Genomic DNA, 24,673 nt, shown 5'->3' on the forward strand with positions numbered 1-24,673 from the left:
CCAGACTCGGTTCCTTTACAGTATCAACCTGTGGCATCAGTACTAACACATAATATTTGCTGAATACAAGAGAGTTCTTTCTCAGCATTTCTGAATCTTGGTCACACATGAAGGTAAAGAAACAAACGTTTACTTCAGTGTTGTGTGTTTTCAGGATCCCTATCAACTGGGGCGATGTTTGATTCTTCAAACTCAGCATCAGTTGAAGGGCATTAGGAAAGTGTTCAAATTCTGCATTCCTGAAAGAAGCCCGGAGTGTGGCTCACCTGACTTGAGTCAAGTTCTGGAAAGTTCTCCTCAGTTCCACATGCATGTGTTGGGCACTGATATAGCCCAGGCTGGACACTAGGTGTGGTTTTAGACACTGGGAAAACAGTCCCCTTCCCTGGACTTAAGGCACACGGTCCAGTAGATGTCACTAAATCTCCTTTTGGAACTTGGGATTTGGATTCCGACAAACCAGGTTCTGATCTAGTCTCTGTCACCTATAAGCAGTGACCTTGGGCAAGTCACTTAATCTCTCCAAACTTTCTTTTCCTTTCTGGTTAAATAGAAACAAGAGCGCCTACATCTCAGATCTATTTTGAGGATTACAATATGAGTTAATTCATTAATAGCACATAACCCACACATATTTTTCAATTGCACATTAAATAATAAAAAGGAATTACTTCCTAGAGGAATTGCTAGGGCTTCTATTGGCCAAGGGCCAATTTGTGGATCCTCAAAATAACTGAATAGATACGGCAGATCTAATTGGTTGGCTGGAGGCAGTCCAGGAAGCTGTAGCAACAGGAAGATATCAGGGAGTAGGGGCTGGGAAGCAGGCAGTGAGATATGTGTCTGCCCATGGTCGTTGGGGGGCGGGGGGCGGGGAGCCCTTATGATGTCTACAGATTCCCAAGACAATATTTGAAATGAACAAAGGCAAAAAATGGACAATGAAGGCTTCATCTCTTTTCTTTACCACCTTTCCATCAACACCCCCAGCTCCAGCCATGCCTGCGGACACCATGGCAAAACCTCTGAACACAGGGGTTTAAAACATGGCCTCTCTAGATCCTTCCTGACTCTGACACTCTGGGGTTCTCAGAAGCTTCCATAAATTCTGGCTGAAGAAGCCACAGCAAACTTGGCAGATAGTCTCTTACCTTCAACTCGGCCATTTTCCCTCTGCTGCAGGTGTGATGACTTCAGGAAACACAGGCCCAGAGAGGGTATGAAGCTAAAATGCTTCTGTTTCTCCTCCAATCCACCCTCTGAATGTTATTCCCACCACTTCACCGTGCTCACTGGTTAGCAGGCGGCTCAAACCAGCCACAAAAATTGCCTAACTGATCAACTAGGGAGAAAGTCCAGCATGCTTGTTTTCACACTGCTTACGCAATTGTCTTTGGTTTTCACTAAATCTAGGCTGTTTCTGGAAGAGTTTGCAGAGCCTATCTCCTCTCCAGCCAAGGTAAAGATTAGCCAATTATGTGTCCCAGTGAAAAGAAGGAGGCTTATTACTGAAGACAGAGAATGGAAAGCTCTCTGGGAAAGGAACCGTGGTAGTTAAGGCATGCTGTGTGCGGCAGAGGCTTCTCTCCTCAGTCCTGACTCAGGCCTGGAAGGAACAGGGCAGGGTATTCATTCTCTGCTGGGCAGTGACAAAATGAATTGTGCTCTGGCACAGGTGTTTACACACAGCTGCTTGAAACAGGGACTGAGTCTGGACAGCTGTCCAGAGGTGCCTCCAAGGGATGAGCTGGGTGAACTGTCCAGAGTCTGAAGTGCTTCACTTAAAGCAAACGGAGATGTTTGCTATTGTTCCTTTCATTTCTTAAATATATTTAGTGGTTTTTAAAAATAAATTCTTTAAAAATCTTGTTTTCTAATACCTTTATCCTTCTAAAAGCAGACCAAGAAATTACTTTCCAGCCACCTTTTCCATGACTCCCTTGCCCTTCATCTTGGCTATTCTCCTTAGCCATGGTTAGATATCCACTTTGTGGCTAATTGTACTCAGGAAGAAAGAAACTATATATCGAGTGCCTGTTCATGCCAGGTTTTTCCATAGAAATTATCTCATTTAATTTCACAAGAACAGTCTTGTAAACTAGGCTTTATCATCACAAACTTAAGTGCAACAGACCAGGCAGGAAATGTAGGCTAGGTGGTATTTCAAGATAAGACTTCTAAATGAAGCTCCAATTTTTAAACACTGGAAACTAGAACAAACACGCGAATGAATGAATGAATGAATGACTAGATAAAACCATTGTGGTAGATTGCAAAAATGTCCATAATTTTCTCCCATCCTTGTATGCATGCTCTTTTGTAATGTTGGACTTTGCTGCTCTTCACATAAAGAGATGTAGTCTTTTTCTTACCTCCTTGAATCTTACTTTGGTTAATAGCAAGCACAACACAAGCAGGGGCATGAATAGTGCCTGTGCCTTAGGATTTGTCCATTTCTTACTACGTGAAATTACCATGCAGAGAAACTGGGCCAATCTCCTTGAGAATGAGAAACCACATGAAGAGAGAAGTTAGTCCAGCACCAACTGCTGGACATGTTGAATGATGCAGTCTGGCTGTCATATAACTGGAGACACATGAATGATCCCAGGTGAAAATGGCAGAAGAACCCCCAGCAAGACCTAGTCCAAATTGCTGACTCACAGAATTGTGGGAAAATAGAATGGTGTATTTTATGGTATTTAATGGGGTGGTTTGGTGAGATAACTGATACACTGATATAAAAAACATACACGCAGATTTGAAAAGGTCATGGGCCATCAGCTTAGACCCTCTGCTCTATATTAAATGGGTCTAAGTTACCGCCAGAGGTCCCTAGGCTCCAACATACTGCAGTAGCAGCAGATGATTTGCCTGTGTATGAGGTGTTAGCACAGAGAGGGCCAGAAAAAAATGACAGGTTGGTAGCAAACCAACCTGTGTGGATTGATGCCTGAGTTCCAGACAGTTATAGGACATCTCAGCATATGTCAGCATAGACAGATGACACTGTGGTATTACATAAGCTTGCTTCCCTGGAATTTATATACAAACCCTGGAGGAAGTGGTATGTGTTGGGGGAGGCCCTGGTTTTACTGAGGCTAAGTTTTTGTTATTCCTGCAGTATGCAGACTCAAAATCAAAAATAAATTCCAGAAAAAATATTTCTTACATCTGAGTTTATGAGTACTTTGAGTCTACAATCTATCTATCCTGGAAGTGAGTCTTTGGTGGTTAGAGGGAAAAAATGAATGGGAGTCAATAAAAGACAAGGGAAAAGCTTTACTGCTTTATTTTTCCATAGGCTTCCTATGTTCTTTCCATTGAATCAGCTTTGAAGGCAAATTCAAGAAGCGTTTAAACTCTTTCCTAGGGTGTAGGAGATTTCTACAAAAGAGAAAGAGTAGGAAAGTGGTCACAGATCCTTGACTGGATGAAAATTACTTTCAGGAGCTTGAAAATATTTGAAATTGAATAACCTATCACCAAACTTTATGGATTTCTCCTGACTTAACTGTATTTCTTTTTTGTTTTTATAAATGTGATTCCATAAAACAAGTATTTGCTTTGTATAACTATGTGCCAGGCACTGTGCTTTATACACACAAGGGATAGGAGAATAAATAAAACTCAGCAACAGCTCTGATTTGAGGTCTGATGGTTTTCCACTTTAATTAATGTAATCACACACTCATTTCTTTATCTTACGATTATTGAGGACCTGCTATGTGCCAGACTGTGTGAGATGTAGGGGACACAAAGATGACTAACTCAGTCCTGTTCTCTACTAGTGCAGCATACTGGAGAAGGCTATTACAACAGAGAACCGTATCTGCTGTGACAGAGACGAGCCCAGGGTGCTACAGGAGGGATTGAAGGGCACCTAGTCCTGAGCAGGAGGGCAGGGAAGGCTTCCCAAAGGAGGCGATAACTGAGCCAAGCTTCACAGGATGAGTTGGATAGGGCATTGAGCAGAGGAAAGAGCGTGTGCAAACACAGAAAAGTGGAAGGGCAGTGCATTCAAAGTGCTGTGTTTAGGGCAGAGTAGAGGGGTCTAGTGAGGGAAGACCGGGAAGGGAAAGTTTGGCAGACATCTGAAGCAGGGATTGAGGGATGCCATCTGGGCAGGTGTCAAAAAGACACCCAGTGGAGGGAGAAGTTTGTGTAGGGACAAGGCAAACACACACTGGATCAGAACAGAGTCACGCTGTCAAAGTTGTGAGCAACAAGAACAAAGATGCTAAAAACCAGCAGAGGATAGATTCGGTGAAACAATACAGGGAACGCGTGAGGGGGAGAATTTGAAAAGGACCAGGAAGTGGAGACAGCAGGTATCTGCTTCTCCCAGATTCTAGCAGAAATTAGGTTTACCCTCTGCAGAAGCTTCAGAAGAAAAGTCAGAGGAGTTCCAGATTCACACCACCAGATTGTGGAGAGTAGGACCAAAACCACGTGTAGGTAAGTGATGAAACCTCCAGCCTCCTTCTTCCACTGCACTTCCTGAGAATGCTATCAGGAAACGTTTCACCCTCCAGATAGGAGACTGGAAAGATTCTTCTCTAGGACAGTAATCCATACATACTGGATATTTTGATAAATATTAAATATAAAAGGTAAAGTCTTTCCAGAAATGCTTCTTTTAATAAGTGGATGCCTCCCCCATTAGTTCGTATATCCACGAATTAGTAAATCTCATTTATAGTTCTTATTTCCAGAATAAGACATGATTCAACATAATTTAATCCTACTTTTTGGTTTTAAGACATGTTAAGAAAATTCATTCACGTAGATAAGTAGATATGAATGGAAGGAATTTTATTACCTCACTTCTCCTTCTGAATCAAATATCAAAAATCACATAGCAATCTATCATAAACATCATTTTTAGTAACCTATCAACAACTCAGGTTCTCCTTTAATTTTTTTGCAAGGAAATAATTGGGAATCTGATTGGAAAAGGCTTGGTTACCCAGCTATTGGAATCAATGACTTTAATTAAATGTTACCTTTTCACTTAGATGTGCCTTTTCTAAGTCATTTTACTTAGAAAGGGTTGAGAAAATAAATGTTAATTTTATATTCCTTTGCCTGTATAATTATTTTTCACAAAAATGTTATTTTGATATTTTGATAGACCAAGCAAGAAGACTTGCCATGAAGAAATGTGCCATAGCCTTGGTTATTTCTTACCAAAACTCTCTTCGCTGTGTTCTCAGGAACTCAGGAACCGCTTCCTTTAGAGGTCTGCATTTTTTTTTTTTTTTTAATAATTGTGTGAGTGGAAAAAAGTCCTTAAATAAAACTAATATTTAGAATTGTCCTTTTATTGGCATCCTAAGACATTTACACCCTGGGCCAATATACCACATTCCTACATAAGCAAGATTCCTTTTCCACTGTGGGAAAAGGACAATTGTGAAAGAAAGCACAGGTGGGAAGTAAGAACTAGCACGGAGCTGCATTCACAAGAAGAACAATTTTAACATACATAATGGAGATGGATGACCTGGAAAATGATTCCCCTAAAACTGTGTGTGTCCATGCACCTCTTGGAGGGGACATGTGTACCCATCCCAGTTGGAAGACCACAGATCCACACTGAGAAAGTGGCAAACATTTCATCCTGGGAGCTGGGGCAGTGTTACAGGGTAATGTGAAGGAGTGTGACAGGTCTGGAGAGCAATCACCCCAGGATGGAGTTAGAGAAGTTACAGTTAGAGGGTCTCCAAAAAAAAAGATGGAATTGATAAATGTACTTGCTGGTACTGAGCAAGATTTTATGTCTTTGTTGGAATGCAGTGGTTTCATCCTTCACCAATACTTACTGATGACCTTGGTAAGGCTTAGTGATTAGCCAGCTGAGAAAACAAATGTGGTACAAGTGAGGGACCGTGTATGAGATGGCAAGGCATCTTATTAGAAATAAATACACCTGGAATGCAGAACATGGTGGTAGTAAAAATGACAGTAGTACATTAAAAACAAACATCTCCTGTTTTGCCAATAGAGAATGGGACAATCATGTCATGATTGCTGTGGCATGTATCACCTTGAGAGGGAAGAGTGGCTCAGCTCATGAAGGCGAAATCATTTAAGGAAGCCCAAGATGAACTTTGATGAACTATATAATGGTGCCATTAAGTACATTCCGCATATTCTCTATGATAGGAGTTTATTATCTTTCTCAGAGTGTGGATCCCAGGCCACTCACTGCAGAATCACCTGGTTTGTCTGTTAAAAATACAAAATCCTGGCTCTATCCTATATACATAGAATTGGGCAAGGAGAGGGGGGCTGATAAAATCCCAGAATCTGCATTTTTAAGCACTTCAGAGGATTTTTATGCACATTTGAGTCCGAAAGCCACTGCTTTAAGTCCTTAAATGGAGGTACTAATAGTAACTGGAAGTCGGACCCCCTTCCTACTCTATGGAGCAGCCCTGGTAGGCTTCAGCTCCAATTTTGCATCAGGCAAACATACTGTGGAATATTTGAGGCTCAGGGTTCTCCTAGGGCTAGATTGCCTGGAACCTTTCCTCTCCTACCATAGTGATTTCACTCAGTCTGGGGACTACAGAGGAATGGATTTTTTATTTCCTTCTCCTCCTTCCCCGCAAACAGTATCCTCCTCTGAATTTTAACAGATATTAAATCAATGCAGACATCCTGTTACACCTTCAAACTTCTTAAAATAGATGCCACCTGTGCTTTAAAAATTTCAATTGAACAACATTTATTAAAAACCCACACAAGGTCCTCCCTAGGTTGGGTGCTATGGCATATACTATTGAAATGGACACTCAAAAGCTCTGGTCATAGCAGCAGTGAGGAGCTCTTCATCTCCGTCTGATGGCCCAGCATATCAGTTCCACGCAGTCCATTTTCAGAATGGACAGAAAAATAGCAGTGTCAAGGCACTGTCACGGATTATGTTATGGATGCCTCAAGTTTAGGGACTTCTGAGAACCTAAGATAAAGTGATACGGATCAACCCCTTTGGGAGCAGCAATTCTTTTCAGAGCACAGAAGTGGAGAGGTCAACCCAAATCTTGGGCTGGATTTTAACGAAGAGCCCTGCCACCTGAGCGACAGATGAATGACTGTATGCCTTCACGTCTGGTTGCCTCCATGATAAATAACAACACTGGTTAGACATCTAAATCACAACAGGAAAAAAAACCCCAAAAAACCTCTATTGCTAATTACCTGTTCCATAAAGAAAATTAAAGATTTAATTAATACTCTTTAGGAAGTATTTTGGTATTTACATTTGTTGATTATCCAAAAGCAATTTTGATGAGCGGATCTCAGGAAATCCCAGCAAAAATTATTCTTCAAAACATTCATTTTCAAGAACTTTGGCTAATAACATTCATCTTGGTAAACAGCTTTGTTTTGCTGCTACTAATACTTTGCAACAAATTTACCTTAGATTATTAAAAATTATTTTTTCTCAGAAAACTATAATTCAGTCAAGCCTCACAAGCAAGAAGAAATGGAGTTGAGGGGTACTGCTAAGTTTTCAAGGCTGACCCTGAAAGGCATCAGTGATGGGTTATTTTTATTTTTTAGCAAGGGAGAAAATAAAGAAATTGAGAGAGGGTTTTTAATTAAGGGAAAGAAAGAAGAAGAAAGGGGAGAGAAGGAAAGGGTTATATGTATTTTCGCTTCTGTGTCGTTGTATTACTTATTTTTTCAGAATGTATGTATAATTTTTTTTAATTTATTGTTTACAAAGAGCTTTAGTTGGGTCTTTGTGCATGCATTTGTGCAGCCTCTGTCACAACTCGCTTGTGCCATACTCCACGTACAGATCCTGATTTGCATAGCTCTACTTTGTGTCAAAAAAGAAATCAGGCCTCGGTTTTATGGCTGAGGATATGAAGACAGACTGGAGAATATGCTAGCTGATCAAAAGTGCTTTAAAAATCCTTCCCCAAATTCCTACAACTGCCTTTCTAAAAGCACTGGCTAACCTTCTTATTTTAAGATCTTCTGGTAGCATACCTTGATTTCCAAAGTACTTCTGAAATTTAATTAAAATGGAATAGAAAGTGAACTTAGTGTTTTTTGCCTAGTTTTAAAATGAGGAGCTGAAAGTGTATACTTACTATTTTTTTCTAATATGGAGCAAAATCAGGACTGCAAAGACCTGCCTCAGAGCCAGAGAGCGGTTATGGGTAAAAAGGTGGTGCTGAATAAGGCAGCAAATTGCAGTTTTTGGAAACCAGGTCTATATATTAAAGAAGAACCGGGGCAGAGAGAATTAAACAAGCAAAAAAGATGGGTAAAAAAAGGAACGATGAACAATTATGCATACGCGCACATACACCACCACCCTCACAAAATGTTGGATTATGAAATCTAAGAATCCTAGTCCATAATTCATGTAAATGTGTTGCTGTAGAACTTATTTTTACTTCTCTCCATAAATACATTGTTGACACAGAAAATAACATTCTTAGTTTACCGACTACAGTTAAGAGACATTTCAGGAGTTGACTTTTCCTTTAAAAAAATAAAAACAGTAGAGGCTGTAAATCTCTCTTACTGCCCTTGAACAGGTCTTAGATTTCACCCTACCTATTTCCAAATAGAAAACAATAAGACAGTGCAGACATCTGTAACCCAGAGTGAAGGATTTAGTGAGCTGTCAATTTCTCGGAGAATTCTCCTTTGCTGGTACTGCTGTTCTCTATGTATTATTAATCTATTTATATTTAATTCCAGCTATTAGTCTGCCTCTTCTAGCCACTGAACCATTTGCAAAGGAGAGGAGAGGGAGACAAGGGCTGCTATTATTAGGCATCCTTGTGTGTGATGAGAGTGGAGACAATTAAATAACACCATTTTGCTTCTTTGAAAACGACAGAGATTGTTTGGGGTGGACAACCCAGGGCTGGTTAACATAACCTTTCCCCTCAAGAAGGTAAAACAACAGAGATACATTTTTGAAGTACTTAATTAAGCCTTCAGCAAGGAGTGTGGGAAAGTTACAGACCTATAAAAAACCTTCCAATTCTGGGAAGAGTAAATTTTTTCTGTAGCACTCTGTCACTGCTCATTTACTGCATCATTTTGACAACATCTCATATTTCCACAAGGCTTTTACATAATCTATAAACAGGGACAGAAAGGTGAGGAACAGAATGGGGACAAAGTTTGGACCTCCCACGCTGTCACTTCCTTTCAGCTTTCCATTAAAGGGTGAGGCTGAAGGGTGGCATTTTAGGATGATTCTGTTAAAAGGCTGAAATATTAATAATCAACACAGCAAGAAGAAAGCTGTGCAGAACTGCCACTGCTTGCTCACTCTTCCAGGATGGGCGTAATTCAGTCATAATGAAGGCTCTTTAACGTTCCTCCCCCAAACCTTTTTCGATCAGGAAAGCCTGGAATCTGTTGGCAAGAAAGATAATCACGTTAAGTCTCAAGCAAGCAGAGTTCAAGTGCTAATAGCCTTATAAATTTTTCCCCTTATTTTCTGTTTCTTTATGTCACCCTGTTGTCCCTTACAGAATCATCTCTCTGAGGTTTTACTCAAATAATAAAATAAATGTTCCCAAAATGGAAAACATTTGCCAACAAATTGGTGATAGTGTCATCTAAATCAGGGAAGATGAAGGTGAATCTCATAACATTCGCCTACTGGACTTTTACATGAATTGTCCACATTGTGATAGGTCTGGGATATGTACCCTCTGGAGTCTTAAGCAAATGATTTTCTCCTATGATTTTATAATATAACCTTATCCCTGCATTCTTTTTGTTTCTTAGAATCTTATTTTCCCTTAATCTGATATTTTTGCTTTTGTGTTTAGCAGGACAGAAGAAAATGCTTTTGCCTACAAAGGATCCCCACCCCACCCCCCGCCTCACCCTTTTTTAAGCCACTTCTGAAAATAAATTTGGAAATCACCTCTCTTCAAATTTAAGAGCCCACTTTGTCAAGAATAGATACAGACCTGATTACCTTCCCTTAGAAAGTATCTCTTCTCTATGACCTGTGAGAAACAAATAAAGATTTTAAGGGCTTAGCAAAAGTGGTTCACTGTGGTTACCACTAATGGGACGAAAAGGCATATACCCAAATGAAGAGTTTTTTCAATAGTTATGGACATCTAGTTAAATCTCATGCTAGTAAGATCAGGATTGTGGGCATATTTCCATAAAAGCTTGCCTTATTCCCAAAGGCATTAATAATAGATTAAAAATTAAATGAATACACAAAAATGGCTAAATCATAAGAGAATGGGATAATAACCCATGCAGTTCCCAGTGTACGGAAGCAAATCTGGCTCAAAGTTTCCTAGCAGTTAGCTCAAAGATACAAAACAGAACCCATAAGATAAAAGCAGAACACTTTTACTACTACAATAGTACAGGTATTCCTTATAGCCAAGTCTGTGTAATGTAGTGAACTGCCACATCCCTTGAGTAAACGCAGCGATAAATTTGGTAGGTCCTCAATGGAGACAGATGACACAACATCAAAGGCATTCAAGTAGCTTCTTTCTATGGACTTAATCTGCATCCTTAATTCAGTAGTTTCAGAACTGTATTTGGTCAGCAGGAGAAATGCGGTAATACAGTGGATGTATCCGCACAAATCCATCACTACTATTGAAAAAAAAAACCCTCAAAAATACATGCCCTAATATAATTTAAGAGTACCGTGTTTTCAGATGATAGAAAATAATTTTAAAAAATAATGAATTCTGTTCTAACACTTGAGAAACTGCACTGTTTGTGAAGGTGGTATGATTTTCTTTACACAGAGCTGTTGTGATTAAGAAAAGCCAATTGGATAAGAATACAGATTAGATGCAGATTAACTCTCTAAGACACTGGAATCCAGAATTATGAAGCTAAGAATTCCCCTGAATAAGAGCATGGCGTCTCCTTCCAGGGCTGTGCCACCTTGATCTCACCGGCTTGACAACCAAATCATTTGGATTCTTTCTACCGTTGAGACTATGGGTTACTTTTAGCCACAAGAGACCCAGTGTAAGGTTGCATTCACTGGCCACAGAGGTAGAAAACCTGGCTTGTGATTAGCACATATATCAAAATACTGGATCCCACAAAAACCAAGAAGAGGCTGACTCCTCCACAGCAGGTCAGGAAAACCCTATCATTCTAGAGTGGGGAAGAATTACTACTAAAGGGAGTCAGGAGAAGGAGCTAGATTCCCTCTTGGTAAATAAATCTTTATACTAAATTCTGGAAGATATGGTAGAAAACTGGGCAAAATTTAGTTGCCAGGTCCCGTGTTTTGAGGCAACCATGTTAGTCTGGAGGTCTGGCCAACTTCCTGATCCATATACCTTTCACTGTGGTGATGAAGAATGATGCTACTTTTTGCTTTTGCTCCTAATTCCCTACTCTCAACTTGCAGTGTCTTTCTCTTACCAAATATTGTTCTCTTCTTAAAATGAACCAAGTTCCCTCTGATTTTTTAAAATAAAGTCTTGCCTGACAACTCAGGTCACACTAGTCTATAACCCATTGTTTCTCTAGAGTCTAACTTATTAACATCTAAAACATTTTTTATTTTTTATTGATGTATGGTTGACATACTATAGTCGTTTCAGGTATATAACATAGTGATTCAACAATTATTACATTACAAAATGCTCACTACAATTAAGTGTAGTTACCATCTGTCACCATATTACAATATTATTGACTGTATTTTCTATCCTGTACTCTTCATCCTTGTGACTTACTCAATTTTCAGCTGAAAGTTTGTACCTTTCTATCCCCTTCATCAATTTTCAAATTAATAAATTATTAACAAATTAAGCAATATATTGTGGGATCTTTCTGTGTCAGACAAAGATCTGTAAGTTGTTTCTCTCGGGGCAGAACAGTGTATCTGATGGAGGCCATGGATCTAAACTAAATGGAAGTTCTTATGTTTGAAGCTTGAAAGTCACGTGGAGGGAAAATCCAGTTCCTTGCACTGCTTCCCAACATTTTCCATGTTATGGCACATTTAGAAAATGCTAATATTTGTACAGCACGCTGGGTTCAATGAAAGAGGCTGCCGATCAGTTAGCCTGGGGGGCTCTGGCTGCTTCGACTGAGGGCATCACTATCTCGGCACACTTGTACCATATTTGCCACACTCCAGCTGGGAAGTTCTGCAATGAAGCAAACGGTTCTCGTATTAAACGGGTAGGGATGTGGGGCTTATCTTGTTATGACATAATGGACAAAAGGGCCAAATATTAGATCCCTAAATAGATAAAAGAAAAATGATTCACAAAGAAGAGCTATGAGGAGGGAAATGTTTTTCTTGTCCTCTTAAAAGGAAATGTAATACACAAATCAATCTTTTTCAATAATACATACAGAAATACATTCTTTTACTTTACTATGCAATGTCAACATGAGGCAAACAACTTAAACTTGGTCAATACTATGTGCAGTGGAGCCCTATGGCCTTGCGAAGGAAGGACAAACAGTGCTCTAAATTACCAGTATGCTGAGTCATTCTACATTTTCATTCCAGTTCAGGACAATAAGATGATGCTAGCAAGAGTCAATACTTGGAATGCAAAGGTTTCTGATAGGGAAAATTATGGAATCAAGATGACATAACCTTAAAAGTAATAATAACATTTGTGTGGAGAATAATAACAGCTGGGAGAGCAAAAAGAACGCAGGGCTTTAGGCAGAATCTCCTGGGTTCTGTGCCTTTTGTGGGGGCTGAGAGGATGTGAATAAATACAAGAAGAGCTGGAAAACAGGAAAACGTAATTTGTTTTAAGGAGGGAAATTAGGTTTCTTTTAAAATAACTCATTTAAATCCAGTAGCTTTCATCCTTTGCTTAGAGAACACTAGTGATAAAATAAATATGTCAGCAGGCCTTGAGCAATTATACCAACAGATAAGAGAGATCAACACAAATGTTCAGGCTATGAAGTTCAGGATGAAGGAATAAAAGGGCAAAGCATTCTCCAAAAACTTTAAACTCCCATAATATATAAATTAAGTTTAAAAATAACTTAATTGGAGCTATTACCTTATCAAAAAACCTACTGAGCTTGACAGCATTGGAAGAACCTGCAGCTAGGTACCGTGGATTTGTGCAATCCTAGAAGATAAAACATAAGATCCACATATGTCAGGACATATCAGCTCCTTGTTAGTCACTACTGTTCCTGTTGCACTTTTCTACAGTAAAATGTTAGGCATAATACTCTCATGAAATATTCAAGTAATTTTCAAATTACAATGCACAAAGCTGAGCGGAAAGTGCTAAAGGAAGATAAGGGCGCTTTTTGTCATTTATGCTATGATAGAGCACACTGAACCAATGTATTCACCATCAAATAATTCATAACGGAAAAGAGGATTGCTAATCTTACTAATAAGAAAACCAAGACATTAATCATGTGACCTACCTACATTTACCCTAAAAGCAGAAATAGAGCCAATAAAAACTTAACACTTCATTTTTTAGTACGAGTTACTCAACAGCATCATCTAATCAAGTAGTATATAGTTCATACACAAAGCAGGAATCATGAAAACAGGAGTTAGAGGAGCAAAGAACAAACAAAACAGTTGCCAGGGATTTCTCACTCATTGAATGCAAAGTACTACATCTCTTGGTAAGCCATAAAGATAATAATAAACAATAAATATATTTTTTGATAATAAAAAATAAACAGTAGGTTTATTATTAAGTAACAATCTATTACTATTTAACAGGATTTTGAAAAGTAGGAAAAAAAATGGGGCCCAGAAGAGACAAAACAATTTGGAACATTACAATGAAATAACTAGTACATTACAATAATCAGTAAAGATCTCAAAAGGTTTATTATTCTTTTCCTGGAATTCCAGTGTCAAGCTGCCTTTGCTTGTCATCATTAACTTGCCACCTCAAGAGATAGAGCACTTTGATTTTTACCTCAAATGCCACCTAAGGCCAAACTATAAGGGTATCAGACAGGCTCCTTTACAAAGATGGCATTTGTATTTCAGTTGTAGATGGTCTATGTCCCTTAGGCAATTACTGCAATTACTGTTGCATTTATTCTGTTTTGTATGTAATCTCTAAACCCACATGATTCCTTTGTAGTAAACTGTGTAATAATCACCTCTTTCACTCATATATAACACTTCAAGACTCACATTTTTCATTTTGGCTGGAAACTATAATGCATTTTCCAAGACCACACCAAAAAAGAGACTAACTATAACAAGCTTTTCAAAAATCACAGAGTACTAGAAAAACCAGTAAATTAGCCAGAAAGTTTTGAATCTGAATATCTGTCCCAACATTTCTAGACTGTGTAGCATTGGTTAGGTTACTAAGCCTTTCAACTTGAGCTTACTAATTTGTGAAATGAAGATAACATAACAATACTTACCCCACAGGATTTTCATGAAAGTTATATAAGATAACGCATGTCTGGCACATACATAGCAGATACTGAAATGTTAGTTCTCTCTTCATTCTAAGAAAATGCTATCAGATTGAATTTTCAGGCACAAAAGCACCTAACATAATGAACGTTAATTCCACGTATGGGGTAAAAAGACTGAAACATCATCGTGGAAACTGTTGTACTTGAAAAAATGTATAAACACATTTATACAGCAGTTGGGGCATATGAGACACAAACCTTAGGTAGACTTATGTTAGACATGTTTTCCAAAATGGATATTGATTACATAGTCATCACAATGTCAAAAGACTTCAGAGATGATTCAAGATAGAGCTATAGTGCTAAATACAAAACCTAAATCAAACAGCAAACAAAGCTTAATTCTAAGTCTCACGGTTTTACACTGACCAGGCTAGAGACACCCTATGATTTTAGGATGCCAATTTTAGAGTTGAAAGAGCCATCTGCCATTGACCATGGCTGGGGGCAAATACCAAAGATTAATAGCTTTAAAATAGCTTGTCAAAACTTGAGAAAGGAAGGGAAGGAAACTAGGGAAGATGCTTCAATATAATCACTTTGAAGTAAACACACAACAGAGAAAATCTGTCCTAGACACAATAAGCCTAACAGGATTTTAAAAAATAAGTAATCATTTCCCTTTTTATAATTTAAACCAATTTACTTTTTTTCAGGCACAAGATAGTAACTTTGATTCCACCTTTGATATATACATTTATGTTGATTCTTACTTTTTAAAACAGTTTTAAGTGAATTCAATATTGTAACTAATATTGTTACATTACATTTTTACTTGAGGCTTAATATCTACTTGCTGAGTCTTTCTGACTGCTATCTCTTTTTGAAACTCCTATCAAATTTTCCTCCTCATTTTTCTGCCCTGAATCCTCAAAACCCTCTTGTTTCTGTTGTATTCTTGAAGCTGTACATTGATAACAGGGCAAAAGTATGCTGTATGTGAACTCTGTGGAGATCATGTGTGCCAAAGTACCACCACTTGAGTCCTTTATAACTTGTTAACAATTAAAAGATGGTGCTGCCTTTGCAAGTAAAGTAGGAAAAATACCTACCTGGGTGATTGTCACAAAAACCCACAGGCACTACAAACAGATAGATTCCAAAATATATGGAAAGTAATTACTGGAACAAATTAAGTATATTCAATGGCAAATTTCCCATTGGAAATAATGTTGAAACAAAGTAACTTCAACACTTCTTCAACAAGGACATTATATATCCTCTGTAGCAGAAATCCTCTGAAATATCATGGTCCAGTTCAACTAGCTGGGGCATTGACAGTGAATATTCCATGGTGGCAGGTGAGAAAAATAAGGCACCCCCACCACAAAGCAGAATGTAAAAATAACAGAATGGCAGGCAGAAGTGGATTCAGTTATGGGGTAGAGGTTGGTTTGAACCAACCAGTGTTCACAACTGTTGATTTGGAGTAAGGGCATCAGAATGACCTGAGTCATTAGCTAAAACTATAGAGCCCTGGTCCTCCTGTCAGATATTATGAATAAAAAGCTCCAGTGGTGGAGCACTTATTCAAATTTTTTCACAGCTACATTGATAGTATAAATATATAGTCAGGTTTGGGTAATTAGTGATTTAGATGATTTGTAAGAGCCTTTTCAGTTCCAAGATTCTAAACGTTAGTTGGAGAATAATTAAGTGGAAGACAGGCTCAATTGCAGAGCACTGGCTCTGGAGTCAGAGTGCCTGGTTTGACCTGTCTGTATAACCACGGCCTAGTTACCTCTCTCTGGTTCTAATATTCATCTTTAAAATGGAGTTAATTACAGTACCTACCTTACAGTGTTGATGTGAAGACAAACGTGAGATAATGCACATAAAACACTAGAACGGTACGTGGCATGTAATAAATGCTCAGTAGATTAGTCATTATCATTAGTTAAAAAAATTTTTTTAATGTTTATTTATTTATTTTTTTTTGAGAGAGAGACAGAAACAACGTGAGCAGGGGTGAGTCAGAGAGAGAGGGAGACAGAATCCAAAGCAGGCTCCAGGCTCTGAGCTGTCAGCACAGAGCCCAACTCAGGGCTTGAACTCCTGAACTACAAGATTATGACCTGAGCCAAAGTCAGACACTTAACCAACTGAGCTACTCAGGAGCCCCTAGTCATTAGTATTATTAAACCACAACTAGCACCATATGTCTGGAATTGCCAGTGCACTGAATATGTTGCAGAAATCCTACTTGTGAACAATGACATATAAACCATGACTGAAGCTGCTGGCCAGGATCCTTCTCTGGGCAACATTATCTGGCTTATGTGAAAACTTCTCTTAGCCTTTTTAGCATCCAGTTCAAATTGAGCTAAATTTTCTCAGGAAGAAACTCAGTGCTCTGTACACATACAAGTTTGTATTAATTACTGCTCATGAAGCACTCCTAGTTTACACAGTTTGTAGTTTTCTCATTTATCTATTTCTTTGCTCTTGAAGTTAAAGTCTGTAGTTTAAGAAGCTGAGAGGCTTTTCTAAAGCAAGAATAATCAAGATGTCAGTGACCTTTGTTACCTTAATTTAATTATTTTGATTTTGGTATGATCTTAAAAAATCTTTTCAAGAAAAAGCCCAGGGTTGACATTATTCATAGAACAAAGTTTGAACATTCCCACAGATCAGCATATAAGAAGGTTGAGTTGACTGTTCCCTATCTGACAGTCTATGTTGATTCCAATTTTCACTACATATTGGATCAGAACCCAAATGACTGATAGTAAGTATAAAGCTTCTTTCATGAGAATATATGACCTAAGTCTTCAATTTTGGCTTTGCCTAACAATAACACAAAAATGCATGAGTGAAAACACATACCAGATTAATTTCTTCTGCATTGAAATCCTCAGCTAGGAAAGCAGTCCTAGTTAAAACTTCATGGCGCTTGGTTTCATGAATCTGATCCAGTTTAGTCCCTATTACCAACAGTGGGATTTGGTTGTCAGCAAACTGTTCCCGGTCATAATCCCTGTAATAAGTAATAATGAAGAGGTGAATAGAATTTACCCTTCTGATGTAGATGTGTAATGTTTAAATGTAAGTAGCTTACGCTATTTTACTGAGATTTCACTGACTCTCGCTTACCCATCACCTATAAACCTACTTTTCTCCCAATTTCTTCCAAATACTTATTCATTTATCAATCCATCCTCACCATCTATAGAGTTCCAACTATTCATCTAACTACTCAAATTTTGTTTCCATGAATCTTTATAGACTACTTGAATAACTGAATGTCCACCAAGTATATGAAAGTAGGTTAACTTGACCTCTCCCAAAGTTCTGTATTCTCAGGCTAACAGCTCAGGAATTTTTCTAGGTAGATGCACAGAGTGAATTCAAACCTCAATGGAATGAAAATGCAAGAACCTAGGATGGCACTCAAACCTTTTGCCAGAGGGGAAAATGACAAGCTTCTGGGCATGCATAAGCTCTATACCTACCATACATATTTCTGTCTATGAATAGTAAAGAAAAATAGATCATTTCAGGAAAATAAGAAACAAGGGTGCTGAAGGCCAGAAAAATTGACCACAGATGATGCCATGCCTGGGACAAGATGGATTCAACAAATGGAAAAGGAAAAGAAACAGGTGAAATGCAAAACGAAAAGTAAAAGGAAAGAATTAAAAGCCAAATAGTTGTTTGTGCTGACACAAGAGTCATGGGAAAGAGAGGACAGACAATATGGATCACTCATGGTTAGTGGTCTTGGGTGACTGGCTATTACAATCCTTTTTTTTTTTTTTTTTTTTCAATTTTTTACCCAAAGGACAGAGTGGTGTTCCTTCTATTACTGAAAGGAATATAGAGCCAATGTTGTTCAATTAAATTCTATTCACATATGAGAAATAAAACAGACGTGGATTCCTGACATGTTATAAGCTCAATTTACAATAGTCAGCAAAATCTGGTTGCAGACACTTTATGACAGCAAATCAATATTGCACAATACAATCAATACAACCCAGTTGAGCTTAGCTTTTCTTCTTCCTTTGACATTATTTGTCTTTCTCTTTAAATAATCTAAACTGGGGGTTTATAGTGTGTGTGCAAAATTACCACATCTTTTCGCCCTTCACAATAATCTTACAGTGCTTCAGTTACTGCCTAGCCTTGGAACACAAGTGTTTTCAACTATGTAACCTGCCATTCCTTAAAAATATTATCGTTGTATTTACTGCATCAAGCCAATAATAGCTTGAGTTCAAGGCCTTTGATTCTTCTTACCAACACTGACATTGATTTAGGAGATGTAGTCCAAAATTGAAATCTGGTTTATTACAGAATAAAATTTTCAGTGTCCTCCTTTAGCAGTATTTCTGATACTAACTCTGGCTCACATACAAACTTTTGTATGTATTTTATCAGTCATCATTTTTGATAGACATCTATCTCTGTCACTTGCAGTCTTGTATAATCTTTGTACATTAACAAATATTTGTACATATAACATAACATACATACATCGCACACAATATATATGTTGTGAATCAACATATACATGTATTCCATATGTAACATAACATATGTATGGTGCCATATACATTTAACTTATTCTCTTGTTTCTCTTTTTAGCTTTTCTTTTTATTCACTTTTTCATTGAATCTTATATCCAATTTGAAATTTGATCTTGAAACCTCTTTTTATTTTATTTTTTATTTTTATTTATTTATTTTTTTAAATTTTTTTAATGTTTATTTATTTTTGAGACAGAGAGAGACAGAGCATGAATGGGGGAGGGGCAGAGAGAGAGGGAGACACAGAATCAGAAGCAGGCTCCAGGCTCTGAGCCATCAGCCCAGAGCCTGACATGGGGCTCGAACTCACGAACCACGAGATCGTGACCTGAGCTGAAGTCGGACGCTCAACCGACTGAGCCACCCAGGCACCCTGAAACCTCTTTTTTTAAAAAAAAAAACATTAGATAAAAAACAGATGGGGAATTTTATCATGGATGGATACGGCTGGTAACAAGTCAACATCACAAAGAGACAGACAACCAGGTACTGTAATTATATGTATAATACCACTTAGGCAAAAACAAAAAACAAAAACCCCTGTATCTTTTAGACCATCTTTTTATATTTAACTATCATTTTAGAGAAGATTTAGGATTCAGAGAAACAAGGTAAACAGACATTACACGGATATAGTCAGCAAAATCCAGAATACAAGAAACTCTACAGGACAAGCAAACTATCTTTCACAGACAAACTGCCAGAGTGCAAAAGAAAAAAAAGGGGGGGGGAGGGAAGGGGAATGTAAGATTAAAAGGTACTTAACAAACAAAATACAATGAATAGATCTTATCTAGATACTATTTTGAGCAAATCAACATTTATGAGACATGTGGGGAATTAAAATAATATTTAATAGTAAGGAATTATTAAATTTTAAGTGGAACAATTATATTTTGGTTATATTAAAAAAGTCCTTATCATTTAAAGTTATACACAGAAGTATATATAGACGATATGATACAATGTCTAGAATTTGCTTTGAAAAATAAATGGAGAGACATACTGTGTTCATGGATTGGAACATGCAACAAAATTTCTTTCCAATTTGATTTATAGATTAAATGCAATTCAATCAAAATCCAAGCTGAATTTTTGTCAATATAGAAAGTTGGTTTCAATTTATATGGAAAAGCAAATGAACTAGAATAGCTAACCAATTCTGAAAAAGGAACCACATTATATACTTTTAAGACTTACTATAATGTTACAATAACGAAGACAATGTCATATTGGTGAAGGGACAGACACACAGACCAATTGTACAGAATCAGAGGGTCTTGAAATAGAACCATATAAATATGGTCAACTGATTTTTGGCAAAGGAGTAAAAGACATTCAATGGAGAAAGGATAATCTTTTGAACCAATGGTGTTGGAAAAACCGGACATTCATATACAAAAGTCAACCTCAATCAAAACCCCACACGTCATAACTTATTCAAACCAGGTCACAGATCTAAAGATAAACTTTCAACAACAAAATTTCTAAAAGAAACAGGAGAAAACCTGTATGATCTGAGATTAGGCAAAGAGTTGTTAGACTTGATACCCAAAGCACAATATGTAAAAGAAAAAATTGAGAAATCAGACTGCATCAAGACGAAAAACTAATGCTTGAAAGATAACTGGTAAGAGAATAAAAAGACAATCTATAGACGGAGAGAAAAAAAATTTCGAATCAGACATCTTACAAAGTGTTATTGTGTTAGGTATATTCTTGTGATTGCTGTAACATTTCACATTAAAAGTGAAGTAATCTGGGCTTACCCATTTGTTACCAACACTCCAGTTGGCACCAAATCCCTGTTGAGAGCTTCCAATGACCAACGATACAAGTTTTGGGATGACTTCTTATTTGTTAAGTCATGTACTAAAATAATACCTAAAATAATCAAAGAAACTCATGTCAATACTCCAACAATTTCTCTTCACTTTACAATTGGCAAAGTGAGGCTAAGTAAATACAAGGTTGCTGAATAAACCTAGCATTCTAGGATGATTAACAAACACAGGCACAATTAATTTAAAATTTGCTCTACAAATTTCTACAAATCATTAATTACAAAATTTTCTTTGTCAGTTATATAACCCTTTTTAATTCTATAGGGGCTAGCAAAATGTCAGTAAACTTTCAGAATGTCTTTTCTGCTTTTCTTTATTAAACACTTGATGAGTGCTTCTTCTGCCTGGTCCTAACTATAGAACTACCTCATCAATGAAAGGAATCAAAACTATTTCAAGTATTTAAGAAATTATATTCCTACAAAAGCTAATTGTTTCGGCACTGTGCATAGTACCGTCATAGATATCACACATACACTACTACTTAATAAAATATTAAATAATAAAAATTTATGAAAAATATATTTATTTAATTTGATATAATTGCTATTTTGCAGCTGACAAAATGTAAATCACCTGAGCCTAATTAACTCAAAAGTCTAATCTTTTAGTTCTTTGAATTAATGACTAGCTATGAAAGCTTGATATCTATGAGATAGTTAATAGAGCAAAAGAACTATGTCACTAGAAGAAGGTAGGAAAAGCCAGTCAAAAAGTATGAATAGTAGAAAATAGGTGGACTTCTGAGAGATTGAGAAAAATAACAAAATGTAATGAGGTTCAGAAATACAATTACATAGAATCAGGTATAGCAGACAAAAATGCAGAGCAGGTAGACAAAAGGAAAATGCATAGCAGAGTTTAGAGTATCATCATGTGGTTAGAAGACTACAGATTTTCAAACCCTCAACCATTTCCTATGTTACCTAGATTCTACTATGAAGAGATGATGTGAAACTGATGATTCCTCTGTCTTCAAGACGTGAGATATGTCAATTTGAAAAAGAAGGGCAGAAAAGTTAGAACTATTTGGCTTCTCCGATTTTTACAGACATTTGTGCAAATAAGGTGCTTGTGCAAGTTACAGCTTGCTCAGATAAATCTGTATCCTCCTGGCATCTGGAACAAATAGAGAAATACAGATCTGACACTTGCCCTGTATTCAATTGTACTCACTCTACTTTCCTCAATAATGGGTTCTATTAGGCATTAAGGACACATGATACAGGATAGATTTAAAAAGAGCTACCATTAAAGAATATAGCTAATATCTATTCAGCACTTATATGCTACACATTGTGCCTTATATGTGTTCTCTAATTTGATTTCAGAACATCCCTCATGTTAGGTAAGAATTAGCATCTTCATTGTACACGTGTGGAAACTAAAGCTCAGTGAGGCTGAGAAACTTGCTCTCAATCACATGGTAAGTGAGTTAGGCAGAATTTGAACTCAGGTAATCTAACAGCAAAAGATTGGGGGAAAGCAGAATTAAGTAAAGGAGTGGCTTTTTCTTCTCTCCCTAACTTCCCAGATATAAATATCAAAAAATTATGGGTGAGGCTTTTGGTTGGGAGATGCAAGGATTACAAAGGCCTAGATGAGCTATTAGCTGAATAGGGAGGAGTTTATTTTTGGAGGCTCTCTCTTTAAGGCTTTTGAGCTTTTAAGGACATTTGAGCACCCTTTTTCTTTATTTTCCAATGAGCTGAAAGTTCTTTCTTGGTAGATTATGGGCTATAAGGGCCACAGTGGGGCCCAAAGGAAAGAAGTCAGTGTGACAGTTAATCAGAATATGTTCTAACCTTCAAAAGGGGCACATACACTTTACAGGTTTCCTTCAGGGACTGCCAGCCTAGTTCATCACAGTGGGAGAAAGGTAGGGTTTGAGGGAAGAAAGTAACTGTTAAGAGTAAAGACTGTGCATTTGAATGGAGTGATCCTTCTGCTCTGTTTCTTAAGAAACCAAGGATGGTAGATGGAGTAAAGAACCTTCAGTGCTTCTACCAAGAGAAATGTTCCAGAGCTAAGGTGAAAGAACATAAAAATTGGCCTTTCTTAACAGGGATTTCTTTTTAAACTTTAAGAAAGAGGAATATATCTCAGTTTTGTCATATATACAAATTAACATAATATATATTATTAACATAATATATATGCAACTATTTCAATAATATTCAAGGAAGAGACAAATCACTAATGAATAGTAGGTATAAAAAAGATAAATAAATATGGGTTTAGATGGACTTCTTCAGCACTTAATAAGTTCACAACTCAGAACTCCATAAAGTTTCTAGGATTTAAATGGTCTTTATTATGTATTTATAATTTTGATCTTAACTCTTTCTCAAAAAGATCTAAACGGCAAAAGTGTTGTATATCCAAACCTGCTTTGCCAGATCAGAGTGGTAGCAACTTTGTCAAGTCATTTGATTGATATAATCCAAGTTTATCACTTGATTCTAGATCTAAACCAGGCTTCATTTCCTTCTCTTCTGTTCTCTAAGAAGTCACTGAACACTACACCAGTCTGACCTTACTGTTTTTCTCATTTATATACATTCTATTAATATATGCCATTATCATGTATTTTCTTGCCTGACAATATCATATATTAGTGTCACCATCTTATAACTGTTTTGTTCCATTTATGAATGTTTTGTTTCTTCAAATAGATTGTGACACTTCAGGTCTGAACGAACACAACTCATCCTGTATTTTATAGTATGTATCCAATGGCCATCTCTACTTCTTGTTGTAGTATCCACAACACCTTATGATATGGGAAGATAAGATATTGAAAGGGGGCTATAAGAACAAAGAAGGTACTGAATAATTGCAATGTTTACCTAATATTGAATGTGATCTAAGCATAGTATAAATGAGGTGCAATTAAGAGCTAAGCATCTACTAGAAGGAAAAGGGTGAGATGGCAAATCTTTTTTAAAAAAATTTTTTTTTAATGTTTATTTATTTTTGAGAGAGAGAGAGGGAGAGACAGAACAAGAACAGGGGAGGAGCACAGAGATAGGGACAGAGAATCAGAAGCAGGCTCCAGGCTCTGAGCTGTCAGCACAGAGCCCAACATGGGGCTCAAACTCACAAACTGTGAGACCATGACCTGAGACGAAGTCGGACACTTAACTGACTGAGCCACCCAGGTGCCCCGTGAGACACCAAATCTTGTACATCAAAGACAAGTTGGGATTATATTTCACAGTAAAAGAAAAAAAAAAGTGCTTTAAAAAAATGAACTAAGAAAGGGGCAGAAGATAAAAAAAATTCTATAGGTAAATCATAGCTCTCAGTGGTTTAGTCCCTTGACAAGTAGGTGCTTTGTGCATTCCAGTTATGTCCTCGATTATACACCTCCACCTGGAAGTCTGCTCCAGGTTATCTCTCTCTCTCAAAAATAAATAAACATTAAGAAAAAAATAAAATGTGATATGCAGATTTAAAAAGTTGTCAGTACATTAGATCTTCCTTAAAATAAGACGTGTCTAGCATCCCATAGCATATTCTATATCTGATTATCTGTACTCCTAGACCATTAATATACAGTAGAAATAAAAAATGCTTTACCATTTACAGAGTTGTAGAACACTGCTCTTGTGCTTTTCACACTGCTGGCACTGCCCACAGAGCCTCCAACATCCCATAATTCTATATAGTAGGTCTTCTCTTCTGGGGTTCCTTCTTTGTAGTCATGAACCTAACAAATCAATCCATCAAAATAATTATTATAACCATTAAAGACACTAGGAGCACCCTCATTCCAGTTTAAAGCACTGGACATTCCGTATCAGCATGGCTCTTTCGTATCATTCTCATACCACCTCTCTGATCACCTCCTGT

The 24,673-nt window shown here is 37.3% G+C and overlaps 2 protein-coding genes across 4 annotated transcripts in view; both read right to left on the reverse strand.

Moving 5' to 3' along the window:
• The window catches only part of HGD (homogentisate 1,2-dioxygenase), a 43,201-nt gene extending 41,937 nt beyond the window's left edge, over positions 1–1,264 (reverse strand). The window contains exon 1 of the mRNA XM_007098342.3: positions 1,152–1,264. Coding sequence (XP_007098404.3) covers positions 1,152–1,166 — 15 coding nt within the window. The 5' untranslated portion in view covers positions 1,167–1,264. The remainder of the gene's footprint in view (positions 1–1,151) is intronic.
• Positions 1,265–3,355: 2,091 nt separating this feature from the next.
• Positions 3,356–24,673, reverse strand: part of RABL3 (RAB, member of RAS oncogene family like 3) — a 39,360-nt gene continuing 18,042 nt past the window's right edge. Inside the window, exons 3-9 of one of the 3 annotated variants that reach the window (XR_006222094.1) lie at positions 24,401–24,530; positions 20,744–20,858; positions 17,272–17,422; positions 13,032–13,103; positions 9,966–10,004; positions 8,112–9,399; positions 3,356–3,387 (exon numbers count right to left, since the gene is read on the reverse strand). Coding sequence is in view for 2 of the 3 variants with exons in the window: in XM_007098340.3 (XP_007098402.1) it covers positions 9,334–9,399; positions 9,966–10,004; positions 13,032–13,103; positions 17,272–17,422; positions 20,744–20,858; positions 24,401–24,530 (573 nt within the window). In the remaining variant the exon portion in view is untranslated. Of the gene's footprint in view, positions 3,388–7,209; positions 9,400–9,965; positions 10,005–13,031; positions 13,104–17,271; positions 17,423–20,743; positions 20,859–24,400; positions 24,531–24,673 lie in introns of those variants that run through there. The other 2 variants (XM_007098340.3, XM_042998674.1) reach the window with 2 other exon arrangements.

This window comes from Panthera tigris, chromosome C2 (assembly GCF_018350195.1).
Source record: "Panthera tigris isolate Pti1 chromosome C2, P.tigris_Pti1_mat1.1, whole genome shotgun sequence".
NCBI classification, from domain to species: Eukaryota; Metazoa; Chordata; class Mammalia; order Carnivora; family Felidae; genus Panthera; species Panthera tigris.